This window comes from Scylla paramamosain, chromosome 4 (genome assembly GCF_035594125.1).
Source record: "Scylla paramamosain isolate STU-SP2022 chromosome 4, ASM3559412v1, whole genome shotgun sequence".
Lineage (NCBI taxonomy): Eukaryota > Metazoa > Arthropoda > Malacostraca > Decapoda > Portunidae > Scylla > Scylla paramamosain.
In genome coordinates, this window is record NC_087154.1 from 11,821,684 (window position 1) to 11,832,305 (window position 10,622).

General features: G+C 37.5%; 1 protein-coding gene across 1 annotated transcript; it reads left to right on the forward strand.

The window, feature by feature from the left end:
- The first annotated feature begins 1,366 nt into the window (after window positions 1–1,366).
- Window positions 1,367–10,185, forward strand: LOC135099745 (small ribosomal subunit protein uS3m-like). Its single transcript, XM_064002244.1, has 4 exons — window positions 1,367–1,579; window positions 8,033–8,240; window positions 8,658–8,758; window positions 9,561–10,185. The coding sequence occupies exons 1-4, from the start codon at window positions 1,550–1,552 to the stop codon at window positions 9,747–9,749; spliced, it is 528 nt and encodes a 175-aa protein (XP_063858314.1). The 5' UTR covers window positions 1,367–1,549; the 3' UTR covers window positions 9,750–10,185.
- The last annotated feature ends 437 nt before the right edge of the window (window positions 10,186–10,622 follow it).

Sequence of the window (10,622 nt, forward strand, 5' to 3'; positions counted from 1 at the left end):
GATGCATGAGAATGACAGACAGGAATGGATTGCAAGTTGTGTGGGCGATAAGAATGGCAGGGAGGAATCAAAATGAGCGTGAATGGGTGGTAACAAGAGGAGGCAGAGTGGGAGCCGAATGGGATGTGAGAAAATGGAAGAATGAGATAGACAAAGAAGTGAAATGTGTGGAACTGAATGAATGGAAGAATGAGATGGAAAGAAAAAAGACCCTGGAATGGTACAAGGAGAAAGGGGCCCCGAGGTATGAAAGGTGGTATGATGGAAGCCTGGGCGGTGATCTTCTCTTCCGAGCGAGGGCACAGTATATGGATGTGAATGCAAGGAGTTACAGGTGGTTTGAGTCCCAAAGCAAAGTGTGCCAGATGGAGAGGATGAGACGGTGGAATATGTGGTGCTGGAGTGTGTGAAGTATGCCAGAGACAGGAATGAGATGATGCAAGTGATACTGACTGAGTTAGGGCATGATAGGAATGAAAGAGTGGAGAAGACAGGAAAGGAATGGATGTTGTTGTTGCTGGGACTGTGTAGAGAGGCGAATGAAAGGATGATTGAGGCGGTGAAAGAGTTTCTGGAGAGAATGTGGCGTGCCAGATGTAGGAACAATTAGTGTAGAGGATGCTGTTCGTTTTTTTTTTTTTTTTCTTTTTTTTTTCCTCTCTACTGGAGTTGCCGATCCAAAGGCCTGGCTCATGAGTGATCCTGAGCCATCTGTACCATCAAGATCAAGATAATTTAGGGAAAGCCTCACAAAAGTGACACTTGGGTACAAGATCAGCCTTGAGAGAATGGATAATACAAGAATAGCAAGAAAGATGTATCTGTGGAATGAAAATGAAAGTAAATAGAGGAAGAGGTACATGAGAATGACAGACGGGAGTGGATTACAAGTTATGTGGGCGATGATAATGGCTGGGAGGAATCAATATGAGTGTGAATGGCTGGTAACAAGAGGAGGCAGAGTGGGAACTGAATGGGTTTTGAGAAAATTGAAGAATGAGATAGATAGAGAAGTGAAATGTGTGTAACTGAATGAATGGAAGAATGAGATGGATAGAAAGAGGGCCTGGAATGATACAAGGAAAAGGAGACCCTGATGCATGAAAGGTGGTATGATTGAAGCCTGGGCGGTGATCTCTTCCGAGCGAGGGCACAGTATGTGGATGTGAATGTAAGGAATTACAGATGGTCTGAATCCCGCAGCAAAGTGTGTCAGATGTGTGACATGGGAGAGGATGAGACAGTGAAGCATGTGATGCTGGGATGTGTTAAGTATGCAAGAGACAGGGATGAGATGATGCAAGTTATTCTGACTGAGTTAGGGCATAATAGGAATGAAAGTGGAGAAGACAGGAAGTATGATTGAGGAGGTGAAAGATTCTGGAGAGAATGTGGCGTGCCAGATGTAGGAACAATTAGTGTAGAGGATGCTGTTCGTTTTTCTATTTTTTCCTCTACTGGAGTTGCCGATCCAGAGGCCTGGCTTAGGAGTGATCCCGGGCCACCTGTACCCTCAAGATCAAGATCAAAATCAGATAAACACGTCGTGATGTCGGCAATACTCCAGAGGTTTATTTCGGTAAGAAATGTATGACCGCTATTATCGTGGTGGAAATCTGAAACTGGGGTATGACGAATTAAAAAGGGAAGATTGCCAGTGATAGCAGGGTCGAGAATTAGCGAGTTTCATCTTCAAAATGTTTGCGGTGGAAGCAAATCATATTGTTTTGTTAGTGAGTAGTAACGATGGGGGATTTTGGAAAGAACTCACTGACTTTATTTCTGGGCAAATCAACATAATGAAAGGATTAACTGAAGTCAATGAACTGAATTAATCTAGACCTACCCTAACCTCACCTTGGATAGAAACACAAATAGTGAAATAAGGAGTAGCGTTTTCATGTGAGGGCATATGTTAGCTTAGATTAAGTTTAGATTGATATCATGTATTATTTTAGAAGAGGACCATAATGCTCTACACATTTAGGAATATTATTTTTGATTACCTTAATGGATACAGAGACACTTACTATATTGAAGTCTGTCGCAAATTAATAGTTTTCGTGATATAAGGAATGTTTTTTAGGTGATACATGTAGGTTAGGTCAGGTTAAGTTAAATTAGGTTAGGTTAGATCAAGTTAGGTTCAGTTTACTTACGTCACATTAGGTTAGGTCAGCTTAGGGTATTAGTGCAGTTTCAACCAATACACTGTACATAACTATAGCCCTTCGCAGGCTCTACATCTCACTGTTTGGATAATTTTTAACCCCATTTTACCCTGTTGGAAATTAATAATTTCAGATGAGAATTTCAAAGGTTAAAGTCAATTCTAGCTTAGATCCACCTCCAGTTGTCTCTCATAGGATACTGAGTGTGTTCATATGTTTGTTATCAGTGGTGCGCATGCTCGATGGCAGTGTGATGTTGAATCACATGTTAAGACCTATGATGACTTGGGGTTACTTGCTTCAAATCAGGTTACACAGAAATTTTTCAATCAATTAAATATAGGCACATATGTTTAGAGGAGGAAGGAGAACCCATAACTGTCTGTACTGTATCAGTTAGACCATAGCTATGTAAGAGACATGTGCTGGCTATGAATATATGAAATGGCAGTTTACCACTAGTCTCTTAACTTATGAAGGTATTTTTCATTAAGTAATTACTGTTGATATGTAGTGATGACTGATAGAATGTAGGTTACAAAATGTTACATTACGTTAGTTTATCTCATGGGGGGGTTAGGAGGTTAGGTCAGGTAATGTGAGATTTGGTTAGGTTAGGTAATGTTAGGTTAGGTTATGTTGAGTTAAGTTAATGACCTTAAAAGGGGTCCTGGCAGTGGCATTAAGTTAAGATAGCCTAGAAATATTCTGTTTTTGAAATATGGTATTTGTCATCTGTAGACTTCAGAAATGTCAAAAATGCCTCATTTTGGCTTTCCCCATCCAAACACTCTGCATTCCCACCAGGCTTCTATGCTTATTGGTTATAGTAAGGGATAAAGAGGATGGGAGTATTGGTTGAGACTGCAAATTTATCCAGGTTAGATTAGATCAGGTTAGGTTAGGTCAGGTTCAAGATTGCATTGAAAAAAAATCCACCTCAAAAAATCCACCTCAAAAAAAAAAAAAAAAAAGCTAAGTTTTTTTATTTATTTATTTATTTATTTATTTATTTATTTTTTTTTATTTAACATATCAAAATTTAGTTCTATATCATACTGATAAATAAGGCCTCTATATGTACATATACATATAAAATGTAGTAGTCAAGTCTGAGTTCATTTCCTGTATAGTATAAGTTAACACAGGCTTTGTCCAACCAGATCAACCTGTATCAGCATGACCTAAACAAGTGTCTGTTCATAAATAGTCTCAAAATCTTTCAAGACCTAACTCCCCTCATGACTTCTGGCACATTGCCAAAAAACAACTCCAATAACTTTGCTTCTTTAGTTTTCCCTTCTTTATTTCAAGCTGATGGCACCACTGCCATCTCATCCGTTTCTAAAGCTGAACTCTTTACTCAAATCTTTGCTAAAAACTTTACTTTGGATGATTCTGGGCTTGTTCCTCTCTCTCCTCCACCCTCTGACTACTTCATGCTACCTTCTAAAATCATTTGCAGTGATGTTTTCCATGCCCTTACTGACCTAAACCCTCAGAAGGCTTATGAACCTGACGGGATCCCTTCTATTGTTCTCCAAAACTGTGCCTCCATGCTTGCACCTTGCCTAGTCAAACTCTTTCAACTCTGTCAACATATATGTTTCTTTCTTGCTGGAAGTTTGCCTATTTTCAGCCTGTTCCTAAAACGGGTGACCGTTCTAATCCCTCAAACTTCCGTCCTATTGCCTTAATTTTTTTTGCTTTTCTAAAGTTTTTTAATCCATCTTCAACAGGAAGATTCTTAAACATCTATCACTTCACAACCTTCTATCTGATTGCCAGTATTGGTTCCATCAAGGCCACTCTACTGATGATCTGGCTTTTTCTTACTGAGTCTTGGTCATCCTCTTTTAGAGATTTTGGTGAAACTTTTACTGTTGCCTTAGACATATCAAAAGCTTTTGATAGAGTCTGGCACAAAGCTTTGATTTTCAAACTACAGTAAAATCCCTCTCATCTGGCATTCGAGTATCTGGCAGCTTCAAGTATCCGGCACATTTTTCCCCGGGCCTTAAAATCAATAAAAAATAAATGTGTACCCATAAAATCAATTAAAATTCCCACACGAGGCATACTTTGTCCCCTCGCCACCAGAGCGCACTGCTTTGCACCACCCGCAGCCCACTGCACTGTGTTTACTCAGTGACTCAGTTCCGCGTGTGCACTGTTTATCACCTGACGCCTTCATCATGCCTAAAGTTGTAGAAAAGAGGAAGCATGTTGTGCTTACACTTAAGCAGCTGATCAGATCAGCTGATCTTTGTTATGGTAAGATGCGTGAGTATAGGGTGGTGATTGTGGACATAATTTCACTTCTATTCAAGTATCCAGCAATATTCAAGTATCCGGCATGTCGGCGGTCCCGTTGATGCCGGATAAGAGGGATTTTACTGTACCCTCCTATGGCTTCTATCCTTCTCTCTGTAACTTCATCTCAAGATTCCTTTCTGACCATTCTGTTGCTGTTGTGGTAGACCATCATTGTTCTTCTCCTAAATCTATTAGCACAGGTGTTCCTCAGGGTTCTATCCTGTCAGCCACTCTCTTCCTATTACTTATCAATGATCTTCTACACCAAACTTCTTGTCCTATTCACTCATATGCTGATGATACCACCCGTTCTTTTCAACGTTTTTTCGTAGATGTCCAACCCTTCAGGAAGTAAACAGTTCTTGCAGGGGAGCCACAGAACACCTGATTTCTGATATCTTTAAAATTTCTGATTGGGGCAGAGCCAACTTGTTATTGTTCATTGCCTCAAAAACTCAATTCCTTCATCTATCAACTCAACACAGCCTTCCAGACAACTATCCCCTCTTCTTTAATGGCACTCAACTATCCCCCTCTTCTACATTGAACATCCTTGGTCTATCTTTTTCTTATAATCTAAACCAGAAACTTCACATCGCATCTCTATCTAAAACAGCCTTCATGAAGTTAGGCATTCTGAGATGCCTCCGCCAGTTTTTCTTCCCCCCAGCCCAGCTCCTAATTCTATACAAGGGCCTTATCTGTCCATGTATGGAATGTGCTTCACATGTCTGGGGGGTTCCACTCATGCCGCTCTTTTAGACAGGATGGAATCAAAGGCTTTTTGTCTCATCAACTCCTCTCCTCTAACTGACTGTCTGCAGCCTCTTTCTCATCACTGCAATGTTGCATCTCTAACTGTCTGCTACTGGTATTTTCATGCTAACTGCTTTTCTGATCTTGCTAACTGTGTGCCTCCCCTCCTCCTGCAGCCTTGTTGCACAAGGCTTTCTTCTTTCTCTCACCCCTATTCTGACCACCTCTCTAATGCAAGAGTTAACCAGTATCATTCATCTCTTTCTCTGGAACTTCCTGCCTGCTTCTGTATTTCCATTTTTCTATGACTTCAATTACTTCAAGAAGGAGGTGTCAGGACACATATCCTTCAATTTTTGACTCATGCTTCAGACCCCATTAGAGGACCAGCATCTCAGTGGGCTTTTTTTTTTTTTTTTTTTTGTACATAAAAAAAAATCTGACTACTGCTTTTGACTATTTGGAGACTAGCACCTCAGTGTGCCCTTTTTTTTCTCTTTTTTTTTTTATTATTATTATTATATTTTTTGGTGCTCTTGATTGGTTCCCCCTCTTACATGAAAATGAGAAATGCTTGTTTCACTCTACATTACTTTTTAATTGCTTGATTAAACTTATTTACATATAAATATGAGGAATAAAAAATAAATAAAACAAAAAAACAAAAAAATAATGAAACAAAAAAAATCAATAAAATCCTTAAAAAAACAGTGGGTTGGGTTAAAAAAAAAAGTTTTTTTCTAACCTTGGTCGGGTTAGGATTGCCTTCTTTTAAGCTATCATCTCTATTTAAGTACCAAAAGTGACCATTTTCATTTTTCTTGGTAGAAAAATTTGCATCGTGTATCACCAGAAAAATGTGAATTATCATATAATGAAACATGTAACTAATGGCAAAAAAGGGATTAGGTTTTTTGTGACCCCTGTCAAAGGTAAGTTTTCAAGCTAAAATGTACAATATGATACAGAACTGTAGATAAAGAAACTTACAAGAGAAAATAGCATACAAATATCACAATTTCATATGAATTAAACATATAAAATGTGCATAGCACTTACCAATGCATAGTTAATGTGTCAAAGAGGGTAACGTCTTGTTCACCACTCTTGTGTCTCTCAACAGTTTTTACTTTCTTTGTGAATGTTACTGGCACTCTAGTTTGCTTAGTTTTATTGCTAAGACTCACACAAGAATTCATTGGCTGCTTGGGAGGAATATTTAGCACTTGAGAGGCAAAATAAGACAGTTGCCAACACAACACAACACCAAAGACAGTGAATGAAAGAACATGCCAGCATTAACAGTGTAACACATTCAAGCACAAATCATAAAGCATTGTACACTGTACTTGTACTGTATTGTAAATATGCTTCCAAGCAAAATGATGACAGAGCATGAGTAAAATAATAAGCAGTAAAACTGTAAGGGTGAGAGTCTGAAAGACACTGAGTTCAGTTTAAAAGAGAACTTGTAGGAGAATGAATGGTAGGTAATGTACTGGGGACAGATGTGCAGTTTTCTTCCAGTACTCACAAACTCATCCCTGCACATCTGAATTATCATATATCACCATACAGCCTAGATGTGTTAGTGGGAGGGTGCACGTTTTAAACTTTGTAATTTTACTCGCATTGGACTGAAGTTCATATGATTGGATTTTTGTGCTCTTATCAAGAAAATAGTCCCTAATTTACACATCTTGTATCATTGGTTCATATGATTTGATTTTTGTGCTCTTATCAAGAAAATAGTCCCTAATTTACACATCTTGTATCATTGGTTTCTCGGACAATGAATGTTCATATCTCCCTGTACAAGAATTCAGTTTGGCTATGCCACCTGTCCCAGCATTCATCAGCCACCCTAGACATTTACTGCAGTCTCTCTGCAACATGATACAACAACAGCAACAAATTATAGATGGTTTCATAAAAAATACTATACAAAAAACAAAATGCTTCTATAATTCATTTAATACAATTCTCTCTCTCTCTCTCTCTCTCTCTCTCTCTCTCTCTCTCTCTCTCTCTCTCTCTCTCTCTCTCTCTCTCTCTCTCTCTCTCTCTCTCTCTCTCTCTCTCTCTCTCTCTCTCTCTCTCTCTCTCTCTCTCTCTCTCTCTGTGGTAGAATAAAACTAATACTCATGAAACCCTCAAGACTGTTGTGAATTACTCTCTCTCTCTCTCTCTCTCTCTCTCTCTCTCTCTCTCTCTCTCTCTCTCTCTCTCTCTCTCTCTCTCTCTCTCTCTCTCTCTCTCTCTCTCTCTCTCTCTCTCTCTCTCTCTCTCTCTCTCTCTCTCTCTCTCTCTCTCTCTCTCTCTCTCTCTCTCTCTCTCTCTCTCTCTCTCTCTCTCTCTCTCTCTCTCTCTCTCTCTCTCTCTCTCTCTCTCTCTCTCTCTCTCTCTCTCTCTCTCTCTCTCTCTCTCTCTTTTCAAGTGTGTATTTGTGTGTGATTCACTACATTAGTAACAGTTATGTACTGGACTTACGATCATCAGCTTTGACCTTAGAAAGAAAGAAAGAAAGATAGATAGAGAGAGAGAGAGAGAGAGAGAGAGAGAGAGAGAGAGAGAGAGAGAGAGAGAGAGAGAAATAAAAGCAATAGAGTACTGTGATATTTCTCTCTCTCTCTCTCTCTCATGTGTGTGTGTGTGTGTGTGTGTGTAGAATTTACTGGTCTTAAAGAACATGTGCTGGACTCTTGTCAGCTATGGTCTTTGATAAGAGAGAGAGAGAGGGAGAATGTTATGACTGGGAGAACTTCTAATGACATTAAGGTTCTTTGCAGAGGTCACAGTTGAGTTTGTGGCATAATACAGTACAATGGATGTTACCAGGAGCAGAGCTTCGAGGCCTCCACACAACAGCTATTGCAAATAAAGCTCAAGCTGGTCGCTATAGAGTCACTAGAGACAGATCCAGGCCTCTTACTTATGAAATGGCAAACCAGCCTTTTAAGATTGCTCATCGAAAATCTTGGAATAGCTGGAACACAAGTAAGGTTTCATCTGTCATATACTTAATGAATAAAATTTAAATTATTAGGATTATTTAATTCTTATTGTCTATTAGTAATCCCATATTATTATAAATGAGAGGCATATTATTATAATTGATAGTGATATGGACAAGAGCAAGCCAAAAATAGCTGTTGAAGTTCTCTTTGAAAAGTAAGTTTCTGATTATTGGATGTGGCTTTAAGGTATGAATTTTTTGCTATACTCTATTAATTCCTTGCTTGCAGTTTGATATTAAGTTTGTCACAGATTAGATATTGTTTCAGCCAGTCTATCTGCTGCTTATAAACTGGCCTCTCCACACCACAGGTTTGCTTTTATTTTCTGTAGATCACCCATGTTACATAACAATGACTTACTTAATTAAAGTATTGTGCTTCTGTTTAACATCAACAGCAAGTTTATTGGAGGGAATGCGAGAACCAGAAACTGTTGTAGAGGACATCTTTATACGCAGGTTCATGACAGGGACATGGCACAACTTATTTCTCTCAGAGGTAAGTTTATTCTTACTGACAATCAGAAATAATGTTGTGAACAGATAGGTTCTTCAGAATCTTCTTGTTGAGGATATACACAATATTTGCTTTAGAAAGACATATCAAAGCTGGAGATTGGTAATTAGAAGAATTGGACTGTTCACCTGTATTAGGAACAGGATAAATGTAGGCAAACTTCCAGCAAGATGGAAATATGGATGCTGTAAAACATCTGTTGGGGAATTCCAATCACTAGGCTGGTGTAGTTAACAGTTTTGTTTAAAGTTTTCTAGAACATTAATTTCATTTCAGTAGTTTATCTAGAACTACCATATTTCAACAGTACTTGATATGGCAAAAACCTAAATTTGTCTTTTAGCATAATAATACTTGTAACTAAAAGTATATTTTTATAGACAGGCAAAAATGCAGAACAAAGACAATACCAACCTATGATGCTTTCTATTTGTAGAACTCTCTCTCTCTATCTCTCTCTCTCTCTCTCTCTCTCTCTCTCTCTCTCTCTCTCTCTCCTCTCTCTCTCTCTCTCTCTCTCTCTCTCTCTCTCTCTCTCTCTCTCTCTCTCTCTCTCTCTCTCTCTCTCTCTCTCTCTCTCTCTCTCTCTCTCTCTCTCTCTCTCTAAGAAGAGATGTAAACCCATCTGTCACATAATGCTTAAATAGGTATGATCAGTGCAACAGTAAAGCCAAACCATTTTAATTGTTCCTGTAAACAGAGCGCATTATACTTTTTATTTTATTTATTTATTTTTTTCATTTATTTATTTATTTATTTATTTTATTTATTTTTTTCTTTTCAGGTGATAATCAAGAGACAACACAATATGGTCAGGATTGCTGGAATAGTCCATCAAAAGATAAATGCTCAAAAAATGTATTTTCTTACAGGTTATTGTGAAGAGCTTTTATCATATTGGCTTAAATGTCCTGTAAAGTTGGAATTACAGACAGTGACAGACAAACAGGATGTGATTTATAAATATATATAATTCTTTTTTGCTGACCAAAATTTTTTGGTTAAAAGTACTATATTATTCATTGTGAAAACTATTTTTATGGTTACTGTAAATTATGTTATTTGTTAATAAGTATCTTAAAATAGTATGTACAAAGAAAATACATGTTATATGAGGGCATCAGGCCCATAGGTGGTCAAGTGCCATTTTTTTAAAATTAAGAAAACTACATCTAAAGTTTATCAACAATAACACCACTTCTAAGAAAGATCTCAATTTCAACTAAGTTTCAGACAAAAGCCCTTCTCTTCAGAATTTTTTTACAAAAAAAAATGTAGGGTGCGTATGGGCACTAGCTTGTAAAATGTAACCCCACTTTAAGTTTGTGTAGATATTTTTATTTTATTTTTTTTTTTTTTTTGCATCTGGGATTTAAACCTTAATAAAATGTTTTACCTGAAGTAAATAATGAAGTTTTTAACACCTTCTTGTTATTACAACAGCAAAAGGAACATAGTATAACTATAATAATAATAATAATAATAATAATAATAATAATAATAATAATAATAATAATACAATAAACTACATGAAGGAAAAGTATCATAAGCTCAGAGTATTGAAAAAAATAGGAGAAAATACTGGTATTGGTACAACAGTACATTAGTTACTTAAAAGAAAGCAACAAATTGAAAGATGAATGAATGCTATGTTAAAGGAAGTCATTAAAATAATGAGTTAGTAATGATGGTAAGACAAAGGATTAACAGGTGGCACTGGTCAATCAGAGGAAAAGATTGTACTTAATCTTAATGTTATTATACATCCGCTAAAGAACTTGAAGATGGGTGGAGAGGGCAGTTAAGTTACTGTAGTAAGTAAGGTTTGTTGCCAATACAAGTATTA